This window comes from Amphiura filiformis, chromosome 11 (assembly GCF_039555335.1).
Source record: "Amphiura filiformis chromosome 11, Afil_fr2py, whole genome shotgun sequence".
NCBI lineage: Eukaryota > Metazoa > Echinodermata > Ophiuroidea > Amphilepidida > Amphiuridae > Amphiura > Amphiura filiformis.
In genome coordinates, this window is record NC_092638.1 from 52,733,391 (window position 1) to 52,754,989 (window position 21,599).

The window sequence follows — 21,599 nt, forward strand, 5'->3', positions numbered from 1 at the left end:
TTTATTCTTACTTAGGCGTATTAGTGTATCCTGCGTGATGAGAGTAACGATAGTGAAAAAGAAAATCAAAAACTGTTGTAACAAATTAGGAAACTCTGACATCGCGTGGAAACTCTAAATCACACATTGAAGTTTAGTGTATTTGCTAAATTGAATAATTGTTGTTCATGAAACAACAACACAGTCAAATATGCAAGTATTGCAAATGTTATCTCAGGCCTTATTTGTTAACGTAATTGTTTTAATTTTTCAACATTGTGTTATGCGCTGGTGCTCAAATTGGGATGTTCTATATGCGTCACGAAAAAAGGGTTCTTACTCTAGATTATTTGAGACAAATCTATATTCAAATAACGTCATGTGAAAGCCACATTGCATTTATAACACAACACCTTGCTAGCTTTCTCAAGTATTCAGTTACTTATTCCGTCTTTTTTTTGTTCTTTCTTCCGACGTTTACTAAATCACCCCCCCCACACACACATACAGCCTCCGGATGAACATGTCAGGAACAGAATTACATTGCATTATTGACATTGAACTTAACATTTTACATGCGGACACTGATAGTGTCACCTAACCAAAATGAAATAACACTTGGCAAGTTTATTCTTACTTAGGAGTATTAGTGTATCCTGCGTGATGAGAGTAACAATAGTGAAAAACAAAATCAAAAACTGTTGTAACAAATTAGGAAACTCTGACATCGCGTGGAAATATTTGAGTTCAAAAGATAGAACTCATAGTTGACGCTTTGCTATCAACGAGGGGAAAATATTGTTGTTGTTGCTGTAGTAGTTGTTGTTACTGCAGCTACTGCTGTTGCTATTGGACTTTTATTGTTGTTATTGCTGTTGTTGTTATTGTTGTTGTATCTTCTTGTTATTTGCATTGCTTCAATGACGGGTTTACAGCTTTACCAATCTAGAGCCACGCATACGGCTCCATTATGGATTAGACCTCCTAGACATTTTTAGTGGAACGTGTTGATGAATCATTAAGTACCGACGAAGAAATATTTAGGACGCATAATACATATGCAATATATTTCACCGTTGTGGTTACTTACATGGTTTACGTTGGAATGTTCTTGTTGTTGTTGATGTGTCTTATTGGGTTTTTTTATGACGGGTTCACCAACATTACCAATTTGGAGTCACGTACACGGCTTCATAGCGTATCGGAGCTCCTAAGAACTTTCAGTGGAACGTGTTGACGAATCAATTCCGTTGAAGTTTCTACTTAGGAATACCTAGGACGCGTAATACAAACTATTTCTCCGTTGTGGTTAGTTGCACAGAAAAGGAAGAATAGGGTCGTTGAAGAGAAAACTACTTTATGTGTAATCAATAATGGTGAGATAGATTGCCCACTTGCCGCTGGGTCAGGTACTATTCTTAATGGAAATGGGTATTATACGAATGATACGTGTGATTTGTGTATAATCAGTGTAATGAAATTATCGTAAATGGCTGTGGTTCCTTTCCGTGCCATCAACCTTTGATAAATGGAATACTAACATGAGACCACAGAATTCTAATATACACAAGAACCGGTCATCCCTATACCGATGCGTGGCCGCAAACGTAACCGTCCCAGCTGAAAAATGAATCAAAAAAGGTACGGCAAGAAGTTCACTTTGCAATGTGCAAACTGTAGTTAGGATAATGAAAACGACTGGTAAGCAAGTCTACTAAATGACCTCAAAATCTGAAGAAAAAAAATGGCCATTGTCAACATGGGGTCATCGCCAAGAATATTTTCCTTAAATAAAAAACTAACACCTCCGCTATGTGGTTTTTCCCGATATAACGTTAATGGAAAGAAAAGTGCAAATGATTTTCGTGTTTCGAATCGGACGAGTGACAAGCTCTAATGACGTCATGATGTAAACAACGTAATCGTCATTAATAATTAATTAGGTAAATCCAAATATGGAGGTATCCAACAGTATGCTAATTTGAAGTTCAACGAATCAGAATACGATCCTGGTTTCCAATTCTATGCAAATGAGTTGAAGGAGGTTACGTGTACATGTACACTAATTCTCATCTAGCTTTACTAAAAGATCTTTGCATGAGACAGAGCACACAACCCAACACACCCCTGCATACTCCCCCCTTACCCAATCCTACATACATACCCACACTGAATTACTACAGTGCAATTTCCTTCTTATGGACCTCCTTAGATCAAAACTATACAATGACAAACACCAATACCTGTTATAGGTATTTTGATTCTGTAACAAGAATAAGTCTTTTGAGCGAGCCTCAAAATCAGTCCTCTCAACAGTGGACTTCGGGTATATATATAAATGCGCATATATAAATGCGCACGTGACATCTACAAGTCGCCATACCGTGTTCAACGATGTAAGGTACCCGGATGTGCACAAATTCCATACGCAAAAGTATAGGCGAAAATGACAGGTTACAAGGAAAATTATTTTTGCAAAATAGTGGCATTGATTGCAAAGGGCAAAATAATTTGACCCGAAACATAAACTCTTTATTTGGATTTTCCATCACGGAAAAAAAAAAAATTCATGACGGAAAAGCTAGATATAGCTGATTTAAAAACTTATATTTCATTATTTCCGTGCTAAATGGGCGTGGCAATTGGCCATATTGATGACGAAATGTGATTCTTACTGGCATTAAGGTCAGAACTGAGTAGCTGCCGATGATGTTATTTGATAATTTTTGCACGTGATGATAGGGAACTTAGGGGGCTGTCATTTTTTCGGAAGGAATGGGTCATGGATTTATTTATTTGGGAGTCACGATAAATATCCCCCCCCCCCGTAGTGCCGCCACTGAACAATAACCCTGACCCTAATTTTAACTCTAATTTTAACGTCAATTGACGAAACTATACCTTTAGCCCTTTTCGGAATAATGACCCTCTCGAACTAATAGGCTATATGTCCCCGCCCGACCTCCTCAACCCTAACTTACTCATTCGCTCGCTCACATCACAGATCACATCAAAATTGACAAAAACTAATTCAAAATGTGTTTTAAGCACCTTTTGTGTCCCCCATGCTAAATCGGTGATCTGTACACCCTTTGACCATGTTGACGTACAATTTAGAGTATAAACACGTAGATGACTGTACATGATCTAATCATCCCGGCTGGACGATGTTGAGGAAGACTCGCATACTATACATCACGCTCATACGTTATATGACAATTTGACGTACAATCACGTATGTGATGCATGGTTTGAGGTTTATTCAGCTAGTAAGTTAGATCTCGTCATACACTTTCTTGTCATGGTATTATATTGTAATTGTATACGTCAATTTTGTTCAGTTTGATTCAACCGGCTTATAAAGTTTTACTTTACACGGAAGGAGAAAGTTAGCAAAAAACAATTAATTTATGAGTGTAAAAGGGGGAGGGTGGTTTTGGGGAAAGGGGGGGGCAATATTTATAAAATTATAAGTAAGGCGAGAAAAAAAGAAACCTTGTTATACGGGCGGACGGACCTTTCAAGTAGGGTCGGTCGGTCGGTTGGTATTTTTTTCAATTTTTTTAAATAACCCAAAAAATCACAAAAATCTGTAAATAAATTTCAATGAAATTATCCTGAAATTTCCGAAATTTGGGGTCGGCATTCATTTGTACAGGAAAAATTTGTTTCCCAATTTGTTCAAAATTGTTCATTTTTCGTCGCCTAAGTACATAAATAAATAATTAAATAAATAATTAAATAAATAATAAATAAATAAATAAATAAATAAATAAATAAATAAATAAATAAATAAATAAATAAATAAATAAATAAATAAATAAATAAATAAATAAATAAATAAATAAAAATAAATAAACATTAGTTATGTTTGTACATTGGGGGGAGGTGCTGTGCAATCATCATGATCCTTCGATATCCATGATTTATCCTTGCAAATTTATAGCATTGAACCTTCAGCCAATGTTCCTTGCCAGTGCTAGCCACGAAACAAGGTCACAACTTTAGCCACTCCTTCAATGGTCGCCATTTCAGTGATTGACAGTGATGTAATGCAAATATGGCGCTGGCCATCTGGTCACGTGCGCATTTATAAATGCGCATTTATATATACAACCGAAGTCTACTGCTCAAGTATAAAAGCATTATCTGTCATACAATAACATAACAGATATTCAACAACTCTTCCTATACCTTTGTACAGAAGTCAACCATTGTTAATCCGTGTTGAATCCACACTTGTACAATAGCGTATACGCGAGCGCAAGCACGAATACGCGTTACGCGTGAGCGCGTAAATTCGTCATGCCTGGAACTTGTGTGCGCATACACATTTACAAGTTGAATTCCGTATTTTTTGGAGTTAGCGGCTAAACATTGCCGCTTTATTCTGTAGTTTTATTGCTGAAATCACTGATCTTTTTGTAAGGCTGAGTGGCAATGATTAAGTGACATTCTTCATGAAATAATCCTTTGAATTATACAGTCTTTAGCTTCTTTTCGTTGTTGAAAGGGATAAAGCTGCCCTCGCGAAGTAAACCACGCAGACGACGCGCGGCCGCATCGTTGTTTAACGGTGATGAACTACGGTGAAACATGATTGAATCCGTAACTGTCTTCTTACTTGGAAATGATCCCAAGGTAAAACAACGTATCTGGTGGTAACTAGCAAATGAGATACGACGTTTTTACTTTAGGTTGGGAGATATACTTACTACTACTCTATACTGTGACAACGACCTGGTATTCTATCAGTCACGATATAGGTTAACGTCGTGGTTTAGGATTATGTGAGACGAATTATCTAGCCATTAACGATCTCGAGTTCCAACAAATTCGTGTATGGTGGCACATGGATTGCACGGATTGTGAATGAAAATATACTTATTTTCAAAAATATGATACCACACGAAGAGACGAATCATGAACATTATATTGGATTAGCCTATGTGATGAGACCTTGCTTCAAGTATTAATGATCAGCGCTGCTACTAGAATTTTAAAGGAACGTGTCCTGCGTATTTGCATATTCAAAAAAACTTTTCTGAAATTAATTTGCGGGTATGTGGGGTGTGGGTGTATGTTGGGATGTATGGGTGTGGTTCGTGCTCATATGCATTAAGCTGAATTCATGCTCAATCACTAAACGACAAGTGACTGATGATTTTTGTTACAAATACCAAAAACCTCATTGGTAAAAATACAATCGTTCGTCACTTAACACCCTGATCACTACCTGCCGATCTAACATTGCCTCTGATTGGCCAAATACGTGATATCTTCACTTTAATCACCAATCAGAATGGAGCTGTGCAAATAATTCACCCCATTTTTTGCGTGGTGAAATTATTCTAACAATGTTGCTGATTGGTCCAATTGATAATGAAAACTTCTTTTTGACCAATAGGCAGGTAGTTCTCATAGGGTTAAGTGTCTGAGTGTAAATTGAACTAAAGGTTTGCCAACTTACCTTTTTCCGCAAGCTGCATTTGCAATTACCACTAACGCTACAATTCCTGCTATTAGTGTTATTATCCCGATGCATATTGCCAATACTGTCAAGAGAAACAAAATAAATATATATTAGTGAAATGCTGTATTGCTTTTAGTGCGTAAAAATATTACTTAAAATGTTTTACTATAATAAAAGTTTTTAAAAAAACACAATTATTTCATAAATTAATTGTTAAACTATTGTTAATGATAACTTTATTACAATAATAAATGAATGGATAATAATTACAGCAATTTCCCCGAGTATATCAGAGGTTAAAGTGCCCCAAAACTGCCCTCAGAAGTTACAATACCGATTGGGCTTATACACAAACGTATCCCTAGAAGCCACACACACACAAAAAACCGCCTATACCAATCATATGACACACAACTAGAAAAACATCCCGCCCTTACGCACAAACACACGCCCGCCCCCATTCCATCACATACACACAGATGACTTGAATTGTATCCGATTTTTCCACTCGATTATTACAAACGTAATATAAATGAAAGAAGGAAAGAGTGTTCTGACAAAGTTAAGGCTGTTTGAAATTTTTGAACAAAGTGCGTTGGTATAATAACGTTGCTGCATATTTGCATGAGTAGATGGAGTTGGTGTCTTGTTCCACGGGGAAATCAGTAAATATTCTTTCTATGATCACAAAACCAATCAAGGAACCGATAGCATGAAATAATAGTTACTAGAAATACTTTTATTTCTTTGAAGCAAGCCCAAATAATCATGTATTCTCTACAATATTGCCAACTAATAATACCTACTTCTGAACATATTGAAGTGTAAAGTGTAGTGCTTTTGATATTCTTGTCGATGGTATTGAGATTTTAGTTTGCCAAAAGGGAACGCCATTTGTGATTGTGAATCGTATTATCTTGTATATAGCCTTAACTCTCTTCACGCGGGAGTCGACTGCAGTTTCAAATTTTTTTGAAATGTAAATTTTCATGACCATATTTGGAATCAGCATGAAAAATGCATTAAAATGAGTACAAACAAGCTTAGTATTGATTCAGTAGTTTTTAAGATAGCTCTTGATATTTTGAGAAAATATTTCAAAACTTCAACTTTTTCCGTTGAAGCGCATGGCTAGCACGCAGAGCATTAAGGAGCATTGCTATAGCGGTAACTAAGTGCCTCAATAGTTACAATCCAAAACAGAAGTAATATAGTTTAATCGGAATCATGTAATGCAATTTCATATAGCCTAATGCTTCCATTTCAGTTGTTTCCTCAAGTTATACGCAACTCTACTATTTTCATAGTTTCAATCTCATTCATACGAGTGGATATTCATACGGAGTGGTAAAATGAATATAGAGTTTAACATCGACACTACGCTATTTTTCGCCCATCTGGAATGTTTTCACTAGTTCGACTAGCGCGCGTCTTCAGAAGATAGTGATTTTGTATGATGCTATCTTGTCTACAATCGGGTCATTCGTCAATCTGTCAATCACATGACGTCATTAGTAAAGAATATCCCGATTGTAGACAAGATACCATCACAGCATCACCATCTGCTAAAGATGCTAGTCGAACTAGTAAAAACGTTCCTGGTAAGCGAAAAATAGTGTATTGTCGAAGATAAACCTTTTATTCAATCTCAATCATGTTTGGAAAATTCACCATTAATATTTGCAGATTTAGTTGAAGTCATTCATTCATGTCAACATTATTCCAAACATTTAAATATTACAAAACTAGAACAATAGCTACATTCGAAAACAAAATGGGTTGGATTACTTCTCCGACGATGTACATGATGTACATCGTACGTAATCGTGGTGGTAGCATGACATAAGACCATTCTACAAACTCATTACGCAAATTTCAAGGGTTGCAACAGTTAGCCTCCGTGTCTTCTCTACTATGTACCTGATTTGTTTTGCTACAGGCCAAGTACCTCAGGTCAACACTTTTAGAATGAAGCACCGTATCATAGTTTGTCACTTGTTAGCCGCGTCTAATATTGTAACAGCACAGGGCACACCGAAAGGCAACTTAGTATAGAATATCGTAACCAGTGTTGAATCTTGATTGAAATGCCTTCGTTGACAACATCAAAATAATACCCTCACACCACCTCATCTTAACGCCACAGTATCTGCCGTCTTACAATAGTGTTTGCAAGAAGATACTTTTGTAATTTCCTTGATATTTCAACCTCAGAAACATTTTAGTAGAACAGAAGTTTGCAAAATGCGCGTGTTTTTAATACAAACTATATGTACTGACTCGATATTTTGATTAACTTTTATAGATCATAAAACACACGTGTATAGCCCATGGTGTTAAACAATGCACAGAAATGGCGGGTAATGTAAGATAAGAATTTATGCTGCAGGTAAAGAGCAAATGCGATTACAAAAGTGTTAAGTTCAACCATTTGAATCTTTTACCACTGCTCATTGTTCCCGTTCCCATAGGACCGTTAATCTTATGACTAGACATTCTATTTCCCGTTAATGTAGCAAACATCAATGCTAATCTTGAAGATGCATCTTAAAAGGTATATGGAAAAACAAACTGTGTAGGGGTAAATCTATACATCATTCGTTAGCAAAAAGCGAATTTTAGAACCAATCCAATTGGTTGTACTTTCCTATGCAATAAGTCACTATTGTGTTCATTCGTTATGGGTAAATCGCTAATCCTATACGAGGAACTATAAAATCAGTATACGATGCAACGAAAATGGGGTGTTCTAAGGTGTTTAGAAAAGCGAGTTATTAATCTTGATAAATTGTGCATATTACATGTATTGTAACTTAACAAAATTCGATTATATTGCAACACATTATATGCTTATTGAGAAACTGGGCACTCCAGAAAAACAACTGAAAATACTGATACAAAAACTCAGGTGAAGCAAGACTATTATATCAATATACGGGACTCTAAAATTGAGTTATGAGATATTTAGATGTTTGACATTTAGCGAATGTATGGATTCGTCGGCCGTATCACATACTGACGTATTCGACATTTTAAACACTGATTTTTGAGAAAATTGGTAGATTAGTTTGTTATATTCTACTCTATATATTCACCAAAATAATACCATGCCTCAAAGTGGCTTAATTAGTAAGATGTTAATTAATTTGATTATGTCGTATTTGCAAAACATTGGTGTGTATCACATACCGACGTATTTGTCGATCACATATACTACGCAAACCCAGTTTGTCGTATCGGCAAATTCAAGAATTTGCCGTTTCACATAGTGATAGTGACGTATTTGCGCGACTTTGTCATTGCACGGTAAAATTGCTGTTTTGTTCTTTGCATATAGTGACGTATTTGCGCATATCACATGGTGACGTATTTTCACGACGTATTTGTCATTTGAACGGCGAAATTGTTATTAGTCCTTTCCACATAGTGACGTTATTTATTTTATATTGATTTTTTTGCAGAATAAGTTATGCTCTGATAATGATAAGTGAATTACATTGAAAATATATTATATTTGCATTATTATTAACCAGGTTTTAATCGACAATAATGTTTTAATCAAGATTATGCAGGAAATAAAAATCGCTAACTTTTCAAATTCGATTTTCTCGAAATGCGTATTTGCAAATACGTCAGTATGTGATACGGCCGACGGAGTGTTACATTACTCAGCTATTAAAGGCCCATTCAGTGATTTGCTCATCCGGACGATCTTAAAAATTATCAAAATTCAGATTTGGGTACCTTTGTCATTGTACTGACAGTATATAACTTTGCTACATGTATTTGAATGGGGCTTCAACTTCATCAATACTGCTGTTTTCTTTGTTTTTTGCCAAATGTGTTATTCCAAAAATATCATGACAATTTTAATGACTTATCCCTCACTTTTAAATTTTTCTAATTTTTTACACTTGCGCTGGGATCACTGAATGGGTCTTTAAACAGACAAACCAAAGGATACACTGCTTGCTCTCTGGGATTTGGGGAATCGAATTCAATACACAACCTATATAAACGATGGAAATTCTGTTAAAAGTACATTGTAACAAAGTGCAAACCGTTTTTTCTATGTTGTAAGATAAAGGTTAATTACGGTTCATTCGTATGCATGTGACATGTTACACATGTTAAAACTGTCTTTTCCTCGTGTGAGGATGTAAGTATATATGCGTGCCTTTCATAGACTTAGGAACAGGGGTCAGCCCCTCAATAATTTTGGTTCGGGGTTCGAATACCCTTCAGCCCCCATAATTCCAGGTGAAGTAAACAATGTCATCAAAAACCAGGAAAATGTGTGTTTTGATGCATTTTTTTCTCCAGAATTTTCTGACTACGAAACCCACTCGGGCACCTCCTCGGGACATCAATAAATGTTTATTTTGTCTCCCCGGAGTCACGCACTACCCATTTTGAAAATCTTCCTAAGCCACTGCCTTTAACACTAACACATCTAACAATAACATAAAGTCTATACCCACATTTCAAACGGGGTTTCAACAGTTAGCTTCCGTATTTTCTGTACTATATTACCCGATGTTTTGCTACAAGCATGCAAGCCAAGTACTTCACGTAATACCATAGTTCGTCACTTGTTTGCCGCGTCTATAATATTGAAACAGCACAGAGCACACCGAAAGGCAACTCGGTATAGAATATCGGGACCGCTTTTAAATCGTTATTGAAATGCCTTCGTTCGCTACATCAAATAATACCCCCACATCACTTTATATTACACGATTTCTGCCGTCTTATAAAATAGTAGTTGCAATAAGAAACCAAGTATATTTTCCTGATTTTCAACCTCATAGACATTTAAATTGAACAGAAGTTTGCAAAATTCGCGTGTTTTTAATACGAACTATATACACTAACTCGATATTTTGATTAACTTTTATAGATCACATATACACGTGTATGGCCCGTGGTGTTAAACAATGCACAGAAATGTCGGGTAATGTAAGATAAGAATTTGTGCTGCAGGTAAATAGCGAATGCGATTACAAAAGTGTTAAGTTTAACAACCATTGAATCCTTTATCAATGCTTATTGCGCGTTAATATTCCCGTCCCCGTAGGAACCGTTAATCGTACACGGTATATGAAAAAACAAACAAAATGAAGGTAAATTTATACTTAATTCGCTAGTGAAAGCGAATTTAGGGCCAATCCAATTGGTTGTACTTTCCTTTAGGTACGTCACTAGCATTTTCATTGGGTATAGCCAAATCGCAAGTTACAAATGATCAACTATAAAATCACCTTATGATGTAACGAAGATGGACCATTTTGAGGTGTTAATAAAATCGTGTGATTAATCCTGATGAACTGTACAAATAAATCTCGACTCTATCGGAACACATTTTAAGGAAATAGATACTCCACAGTTACAATTGAGCAAAATTAATGCTGGCGATCCCTCGGTTGTTTGATGGGATCATTTAAGTCTTGGATCATTTATTAGTTTTTCAAACAAAACATCATGTACAACCAAATTTTAGGCTTAAACAGCTAAATGTGATATCATGCTAATGTATTCAGATGCTTTTGAGTCATTCTCAACTTTAATTTCCCCTCTTTTACAAAATTATTCATTTTTATACCATTTTTATAGCTTTTTCGAATATAAAATAATATCTATTAATGACAAAATTGGTGGCGCTATTTAGTTACTGGAAATTACTCTTTCAAACTTTTAATACAAATAACTCCTTTTATTGTTTGATAAAAATATGTTCATAAAATTCTCTTGTTGCTTGTTTCACCTATTCCAGCTGTTTTAATGGCAGTATTAATCACCTACCCCTTGCAAATAAAGAAATATGATTTAGGATAAATAGCGCCATCTATAGTTTGTATTTAGTTAATAATGAAGTTAATTCTATATACATCAAACAAGCGTGGCGAACCAATTATATTACCGTGAACACATGTGACTCTTAAAAATAGAGTTATAAGATATTTTTAGTTGTTTAACTATTGGCAAATGGATGGAGTGTACCATTTATTTAGCTTTTAAGCAGACAATCTAAAGAAGATTGGCTGCTTGCTCTATTAGATTTGGGGAATTGAATTCAATACACAATGTTTATAAATGTTGATGAAAATCCTTTTCAAATCCATTCTATAAAGTGAAAGCAGTTTTCGCAATTTGTTCTCTGTGTGAGGAAAAGTTTATTGCATTTTGCTATTCGAATTTTGTTTCAATTAATTGTCGTAAAATCACGTATAACATGTTTAATCACTTTACACAGGAGCCAGTAATATTGTGGGCTATAGCTATGAGCGAGTCAGTTTGAATGAATATTATGGAACTTTGGATTGGTCTTGCATAGAGAGTACACATTGCCACAGAGATATTCCACAATTGTCACTGTATTTGGACACAGGTCCTGGAAATTTCGACCAAGTTCTGCTCACGCTATTTACTGTTGGTTAATGTTCGTCAAAGCTAATCTTGAGTATGCATCTTAAACGATATGGAAAAATAAGCAGTATGAAATAATTTATTTGCTGGTGAAAAGCGATTATTACATATAGGGCTAATCATAATCCCATTTGCTGGAATTTCCTATGCTACAAGTTACTAATATTTTCATATAGACAAATCGCTGTAGTATTTAACATTCAACTATAAAACCACCTTACAATTTTAAGAGGATGGACCAGTCTTAGGTGGTTAGTAAAGCGAGTGATTAGTATTGATGAACTGTACACAAATAACACAACTCGACTCTATTGAAACACAGTTTGAGAAAATAGATACTCCACAGTTACAATTGAACAAAATATTAATACCAAAAGGCAGGTGAAGCTGGACTATATTATCTTAACACACGTGACTCCTCAAAATAGAGTTAAGAGATCATTTTAGTTGTTAGTTTTTTGAGATTATTCTACCTTTAACTATTAAGCAGACAAACCAAATAAGATGGGATTTGGGGAATTGAATTCAATATACAATCTGTATAAATGTTGATGAAAATCCTTTTAAAATTCATTCTAACAAAGTGCAAATTGTTTTCGCATTTATTCACTGTGTGAGTAAGATGTTATTGCTTTTTATTCGAATTTTGTCTCAATGTGGCCCAATCAGGTTTAACCACTTGATACAGGAGCCTGTGATATTGTGGACTATGAAAATATTGTAGCTGTGTGCTGGTCTGCCCTTATTTTTTGTGATAAGTATACTGTCTGTGTTAAATTTTGTAGAGTCCATTGCCACAAAGTGTATTCCATCACTCTTACGTAACCCAGTTCAATACAAATTCATGATACTATACCTCGAATATCTTCATATTGCTAACCGCTGTCAAGTGGTTTATACCAATCGTGGGAGAGTGACGGCGTAAAACTGTCTCTATCCCTACTGTGGGGCAGGGATGCTTGGATGTGACTGGAGATCAATTGGATGCCTTTTAAGAAACCTGTTTGAATTTGATACAGGTGCAACTATATGTGAATATTTATTGGATTTGCATAAATTTGAATGTAATCGCTATTGTTGTTATTGCTACTACTACTTCATTACCATATTCCTATTGCTGCCACCCCGAAAGGTATACTGCTGCCCAGCTAAATCTTCGTTGGTACTCTAGGACCTATGTGGGTACTGTAGAGTACACACATCGGAATCACATGTACAGTACATACACTGGTACTGGATTGGTACTACACTGGTACTCTTGAGTAGCCATACAGTGGCTGGCCAGCAGTGTACCTCTAGCTGGAGTCGGCAGCAATAGGAATCTGATAGTGTTGTTGTAGTTGTTGTTGTTTACTTTAGTGTGATTTGCCTTGTTTTAATTTGATGTATTGTGCACAGAGATATTGTAATATAACATGTTCACACATATAATTTCTGATGTTATTTTCTGAATTGAAAGTAAAGATCAGGTGGTAAAGGTCAAGTATCCAAAATGGCCGCCGGACCTCATCTTGAAAAATGAACTTCTAAATCACTTGCCCTAAAATGATGTATAATATCACTTTAAAGGGATTTCTAACGTTACTTTAACGCCAACTTCAAGTATCCAATATGGCAACAGATAAACAATCAACATTTTCAGTGTTTTTTCACTTGAACTTGTTATTTGGGCTTAAAATTGACAGAATCCTTTTCCTGACATCTAATACTAATATTATTTCAGCATTTTGAATAAAGAGTAACAACATTACAATTTGATAGAAAACTCACCGCCAATATTAATACTTTACGAATAGAACATAATTTTCATCGTTAAGACTTTTAATAAGTAGACTGCAATTTACGCAAGATTGAGTTCAACATTAATAATATTTCATATGGTTTCTGTTGCTAAGCTGAGTCTATACTTTGACCATTTTTACAATAGCAAAATCCATGGTAATAAATAATAGTATAGTAGAGTGGCCACATAATTATACGGATTTTAACATTTTTTTTTCGTTTGTGACAAGGATGTTAAAATGTATCTACTCAATCTGCACTTTTATTTCACCAAACGGTCATTGTTGAAAAGAGTTAACTGTGATATTTGTTTAGAAAATGCATTTGATATAGATTAAAATTTTTTTTATCAATATTAAATTAGCAAAAAAGTGTACCTCTATATTTTGTTTGGGGGGGGGGAATGAAATGTTTGGGTGATTTTTAAAATTTTGACCAAAAAAGTTAATTTTACAAGGTAATCATGGAAGCCTAAATACAAGTCACACATAATTGTGTGTGTCCAAACAATGTATCCCAAAATGATCTCAACATTCAAATATTTGGACAGTGAAACCTATGGGATATTTATTACTGTACTGTAAAGAAGAAGAATCGAGCTTTAATATAAACTGTATTTCATTCCTATAGGTCTAGAACAAAAGTTATGCTTCATCCAACAAAGAGGTCAAAATTCGACTTCGGGAAATTTGTCTAGAAATTCAAATTTTTGGCAGATTCCTTGACTAAAGGTTCGTTCATACTACCACCGCATTTGCGATGCGTTGCTTTGCGATGCGGTGCGTTGTCGCACTGCATCGTACTGCAAAATACTGCATTGCGATATCGCAATGAAGTTAAATACATTTTAACTTGGAAATGCGACTAGTTGCGTTGAGTTGCGGTAAAAAGTAATCGATATATCGGCATCGCAAAGCAACGCATCGCAAATGCGGTGGTAGTATGAACGGACCTTAAGTTTGATTTTGATGAAGCATATCTTTTGTCCTAAACCACCGATTGAAGTGAAATAAAGTTCATTTTAAAGATTATTCTTCTTTACGGTACCGTTTGAAATATCTCATACTTTCACCATTTTTTAAAAATTGTTCTCAGAGCGGTAATATTTTTGGGACATATATCCTATGTATACTACTTTACCACATTACATTCTCATTATGCCACCCACAGAGTTAATTAGATAGATACATTATGGATACTTCCAGTCTATCTCTAATGAATGTGCTACCAATATCTTCATTAAAATACCATGAATATGTCATTATTTTCTGTCAAATTGCATTTTGGGCGTGTCCTTATGTGCTCTGTTTTATTACATCACATTAAACCAATCAGCAAGCATCATATGTAAAAGTAGGAGTTATATTGAAATAAGTGGTTGTGCAATATATCCCCTGGGATAAAGTTTCCAAACGGCGTGCCAAAAAATGCTTGCCCCCCCTCCCCTCTTGGCCTGCCATAAATCGCACCCCCTAACATTGAATGGTCTAGATATAATATTGTGAGAGCAGCGAGCAGGAAATTTCGCTAATTTAATCGTTTCCGTACTGTTTACCTTTTTAGTCTGTTTAGCCTTTTAGCGCGTTTGATTTAAAAGACACCCGTGAATGTGTGCCAAAATCGCCCGGCTTGCCAAAATTGCCCCCCATGCGGCTGGTGAAAAGTTTTCCTCCAATTTTACCCTCTTCGGGGCTCCTAATTATTGCACAGCCCTTAAGCATCCCTATATTGTGCAGTAATTTAGAAATGTTATTAACGCGGTAGACACAAAAGCTAATTATTTAAAAGCATACATGCAAAACAAGAAGAAATCGTGAAGGCACTGAGGAGTAAATACCGTGACTAATAGCGTACTTGTAGTATTTGATAGCTGATTTGCTTGGCAACAATAATATTCCTAATTTAGTTATGTTTTTTTAGCTGTGGTGGTAATACACACATATCAAGGACTGTGTTATGTTTAAACAATATTGCTTTCAACTTGACTATAAAGAAACCATTTAGTTTGTTGGTATGAATTGTTACTTTTATCAGTGGGAATATTTGGTCAACTGCTTGGTAAGCTGTATAAAAGGAAACCATGTTTGTGGATAATTACTGGCTAACTGGCTGATGAGAACAAAGTAAAATATATTTGTGAATGTCAACTAGTTGCCGAGGAACACGGGGAACATGTGTATTAATGTCAACTTCTATTAACTGCAAAAGCCTGCCTATTAAGTACTTGCCAAAAATACATGGAACTTCGGGGTGTGTGTCAACTATTTGCTGATAAATAAAAGAGCATGTGTATTGTGTCTATTATTTTCTGAGAAACAAATGAAATCATGTTCGTATGTCAACTACTAGCTAATAAGCGCAAGGAACACGTTTGTGTAAGTGCAATATGCTTTACTGAGGAATAAACGTGTTTGTCAATTTCTTACCGAAAAACAAAACAAACCTGTTTATAAGTCAATTACCTGCCATGAAATACAAGTATTCTGTGTGAACGTGTACACTACTAGCTGAGGATTACAGTAAACATGATATAGTGCCAGCTACTTGCTGAGAAACACAATAAGACTGGACAAGGAGCAAGTGTGTCAATAAACCTGTCGAGAAAAACCAAACAACTAGGAACCTAGTGGTGTAGGTGTCAACTACGTGCTGGGAGATAAAGGTACACGCGTTTGTAAAATTATTTCCTGAGAAATAAAAGAAACCTGTTTATATGTGCATGTCCAAAACACAGGAAACAGGAAACCTCGGTGTGTAAGTGTCAAACACTTATTGGGAAACACATTAAACCAGTGTGTCAATTTCTTGCTTTGTCACTACTTGTTTATACACAAAGAACCTGTTACGTAACGCAAGTACTAACTAAAGAAACATGCATGTGTCAACTATTGTCGAGAGATAAAAACAAAACATATTTGTAAAGTGTCAACTTCTGTCGCGAACCACGGGGATTCTGAGTGTTAGTATTAATTTCTAGTTAAGAAAAACAAGGAACTTCTTACTAAGTGTCAACTACATAATGAGAAATAAAGAAACATGTGTCAATTATTGCTGAAGAAATAAACGAAAACCTGTATGTAACTGTCAATATAGCGGAGAAACACAAGGAACCGGTCTATAGGTGTAAACTGATTGCTTGTATGTACACAAAGAACCTTTCGTGTAAATTAATGTAAGTACTAACTGAAAACACAGGGTTCTTCGGTGTAAGTGTCAACATCTTGCTCAGTAAAAGTAAAAACTAAATCTATGTGTCAGGAGTTTGTTGAGAACACAAGAAAACACGTTTGTAAGTACGATCTACTGGCTCGAACCACGGAGAGCCTGTAGGTTAGTGTCAACTTCTAGTTGCGAAAAAGAAGGAACTTCTTTCTAAGTGCCATCTGAGAAATAAAGAACCATGTGTGTGTCAATTCCTTGTCGATAAATAAAAGAAAACCTGTTTGTTAGTATCAACAACTAGCAAATAAAAGCAAGGGACATATTTGTGCAAGTGTCGACTACTTGTGGAGAAACGCCAGGAACTAGTGTGTAGGTGTCAACTGCTTGCTTATACTACACACAGATTCTTTGTATATAGCCTAAGTACTAACCAAAAAAAGCAAGGAACGTTTGTGTAAAGTATGAACTACTTTAGTGAGTAATAAAGGAACCCATGCATGTCAATTAATTTCTACGCGTGAATTAAAGGAAACCTGTTGTCAACTACTTGCCGAAAAACATAAAGAGCATGTCAACTTCTAGTTGAGAGACACACGAAACCTGTGTGAAAGTGTTACCCTCTGGCTTTAGTATAAACACAAAAAACCTGTGGGGGAAAGTGTCAGCAACTCAAGGAATTTGTGTATACATCATATCCGCTATTAATCACAAGGAACCTGTATTTGTATGAACGGCCTGCCGAGAAACATATTTTTCCCAAAATGGATACATGCTGTTTTTGATTTATAAAGCACATTTCTCCAGATCTCCAGATTTGAGAGGACTCAAAGCGCTGTAATTTCGCTGCAATGGTGAATCATCACAATCAGATCGCATCAACTAGGCCACTGCCGAACGGCGCACACCTATCCGCATTTAGATTGTAACATCCACCAAATATCTGTGCAGCTCCCCAAATTCCATTGGGTTAAGGAAGTTTTTGATAATCAAACAACTAATCACCGATTTTGCGATACAGGAGGAAACCGGAGATCCCGGAGAAAACCTGCGAGAGCGAGCATGGAATCAGGATAAACCAAGTGCACATGAGTCCTTGGGCCGCGCCGGGCTTGAACCCGGGACCTCAGTGGTGCAAGGCGAGGGAACTACCGCTGCGCCAACTCGCTCTCCCCAACTGTATATAAGTGCTTCTGTAAAACTTATAAATCTTCTGTTTTAACAGACCTCCTGATTTATACAAATTACGGAATTCATACATGATTTATGTTGGTACGTTAATGGATGGGTTCATTCTATAAATATATTTTTACTCCGCTGATTTTGTACAACTATACCTTGCAAAGATGGCTATTTTAAGCATTTTGCATTTGATTTCAAACTGGTTCATCATCGTCATCGCAGTCATATCCATAAACAATACAATACTGAACGGACTGTTAACATCCGCCCAGTTATTGGTGAGACCCTTGTGGGATATCCCTGTGAATGATACGAACCCATGCTTTGTTTATGTCAATGAAAATATGACACTATTCATAGGAAGTCCTGATCACTCATGCAGCCTTCAAGTAGCAGTTGCTCAAGGGTCTCATATTCAACTGCTGATAAACGAACCAGTGACTAATTCACTTGATCGGTCATTTATGTACATGAAACGCACCGGAGACCTTGATAATTGTCCAAATAAGTATGTAGTATTTTATGATCTGTCTAAGCAGTGCAGTACTATCATAACTGATAGGAATGTCACAATAATAGTGCAAGGTGTTGTCAGTCTGTCCATCAGTGAGAATCCATCAGCGACAAATGCATCGCAACAATGTCCAGAGTTTGATCAAAATATGACGAATGTCCAGGCAAATCAGAATTTTCTGTGTAAAAATGTTCAAGGGTACAACAAAAGGCTGTTGTGTGAATGTGAATATGTACGCACTAAGGATGCAGTATGGTGTAGAGTTAATTTTCATGCTACATGTGGTACAATACTTGGCCCCAGAGAACTAATTCATCAATGTAATAACGATGATGTGTCTCAGAACAACAAAATGTTGATCATATATCCAATAGATGTAGCTCTATCAATGCACTTGGATCTATCAAGAAATACGTTAGTAGAAATTATGGTCAGAAGTTTTCAAGAGTTCAAGGGTATTCAGTCACTCAGTTTAGATTTTAATCAGATATCCAAATTGAATGATGGATGTTTTGAAGGTTTGAGTAACCTAACAGTTCTAGCCCTCAGTGATAATATGTTGCGTTCTTTACCACAGGCGATATTTCATAATTTGACTTATTTGGAAACTCTGTATCTTGGGTCCAATCAAATCAGTACTTTATCAGAGGGGATATTTAGGGATTTGACAAATTTGGAAACTGTGTACCTTGGGTCCAATCAGATAAGTACTCTACAAGAGGGGATATTTAGGGATTTGACCAATTTGGAAACTTTGGACCTTTGGTTCAATCAGATAAGTACCATACCAGAAGGGATATTTAAGGATTTGACCAATTTGGAAACCTTGCATCTTGGGTCCAATCAGATATATGCATTAAATGCACGATGGTTTCAAGGGTTGAATAAGTTAACAAACTTGTACCTCTACGATAATATGTTAAGTACTTTAACAGAGGGGATATTTCAGGATTTGACCAATTTGGAAACCTTGCACCTTGAGTCCAATCAGATCAATGCTTTGGATGTACGATGGTTTCAAGGGTTGAGTAAGCTAACAAACCTATACCTCTATGGTAATATGTTGAGTAATTTACCAGAGGCAATATTTCAGGATTTGACTAATTTAGAAACGTTGGACCTTGGGTCCAATCAGATCAATACTTTAGCAAAAGAGATATTTCATGATTTGACCAATTTGGAAACTTTGTACCTTGAATTCAATGAAATATACGAATTGAATTCAGGATGGTTTCAAGGGTTGAATAAGCTAACAAATCTGTACCTCGATGGTAATATGTTGAGTACTTTACCAGAGGAGTTATTGCCGGATTTGACCAATTTGAAAACCTTGAACCTTGGGTACAATCCGATATACGAATTGAATGCACGATTCATTCAAGGGTTGAATAGGTTAGAAAACCTGTACCTCCATGGTAATAAGTTAAGTACTTTACCAGAGGCCATATTTCATGATTTGACTAATTTGGAAACGTTGGACCTTGGGTCCAATCAGATCAATACTTTAGCAAAAGAGATTTTTCAGGATTTGACCAATTTACACACCTTGGATCTTAGTTCCAATCAGATGAGTACTTTACCAGAGGAGATATTTAAGGATTTGGCCAATTTGAAAGCTTTAGACCTTGGATTCAATCAGATCAATACTTTAGCAAAAGAGGTAATTCAGGATTTGACCAATTTGCACATTTTGAACCTTAGGTCCAACCAGTTGAGCACTTTACCAGAGGAGATATTTAAGGATTTGACCAATTTGACAGATTTGGACCTTGGGGTCAATCAGATTAGTACTTTACCAAAAGAGATTTTTCAGGATTTGAACAATTTGGATACTTTGGACCTTAGTCTTAATCAGATAGTGCGATTAGATATGAGTTTAATAGTAGGTTTAAATAGGCTCAAACGTCTGTACTTGTTTAATACTATAATGAATGAGTTACACATTCCAAAAAGGGTGTATGAGATTTTTGGAAATTTGCTGCAGTTTTCTGTTTATTTCAATCGTATTTCTGACGGAAACAGTACACTGGTTTTGAACACATTTGACAGACTAAGCAATCTTAGAAATCTTAAGTTTGGAATTGATGATGTAAATTTGCTGCCACACATATTGAAAAATGTAACGCAATATTTGACCTCACTTGCATTAACCCAAATGAATAGGTTAGTCAGATTAATACCAGGTATATTCAGTGATTTTGTTCACTTACGTTTACTAAATATTTCTAAGAACAATTTGATGGAATTAACTAATGGTGTCTTTGATGGTTTGTCAAATGTATACGAAATTGATGCAGGTCAAAACCAGTTGAAAACATTGGATAAGGATGTATTTAAAGGCTTAGTAAATTTAAAACGGGTACACCTCCAAAATAATCGTATAACACAGTTAGATACCAACATATTCAAGCATACAAGTCATCTTTATTACATTGATTTGTCCAGTAACGAGTTGAAAACATTGGATAATGACGTATTCCAAGGTTTAGCTTATTTGACACTGGTCAGCTTCGCAAATAATCATTTAACAAAGTTAGATCCCTACATTTTCCGGCATACAGTCAATAGTTTTTCCGTTAATTTAGTCAATAACAGCTTAAAAGAAATATCAAGTGATACGCTTCTGGCTCACCCTTGTAAATTAGATCTGTTAGATAATCCACTGACATCGATACAGCATGATAGTTTTTCTTTCCTGGCAAGATATTCAGAAGTATATGTTAGCCAACACGAGGTTTGTGAGTGTTATGTTCCTCATCGAGTTACTTGTGCAGCAAAGGATAAAAGATCCCCATATCTAACATGTGATCGATTGCTTTCTGATACGGCCTTAGTAGTTGTCATGTGGCTTATTGGTTTGAATGCTCTTTGTGGAAATCTCTTTGTTCTGATTTGGAGGAATAAAGGAAACACAAAAATTAAAGTAAATACCATGTTATTGAGTAATCTTGCCATATCTGACTTAATGATGGGTATTTATATGTTAATCATTGCCTCTGCTGATATCTACTTTGGGGACCGTTTTCCAATGCTGTCTGAAACGTGGAGATCTGGCATTACTTGCAGAATTGCTGGGGCTTTGTC

At 35.8% G+C, this 21,599-nt stretch overlaps 1 protein-coding gene across 1 annotated transcript in view; it reads right to left on the reverse strand.

The window, feature by feature from the left end:
* LOC140164992 (uncharacterized) overlaps nucleotides 1-21,599 on the reverse strand; it is a 121,574-nt gene that overhangs the window by 37,379 nt on the left and 62,596 nt on the right. Inside the window, exon 4 of the mRNA XM_072188398.1 lies at nucleotides 5,450-5,534. Within this exon, the coding sequence (XP_072044499.1) occupies nucleotides 5,450-5,534 (85 nt within the window). The remainder of the gene's footprint in view (nucleotides 1-5,449; nucleotides 5,535-21,599) is intronic.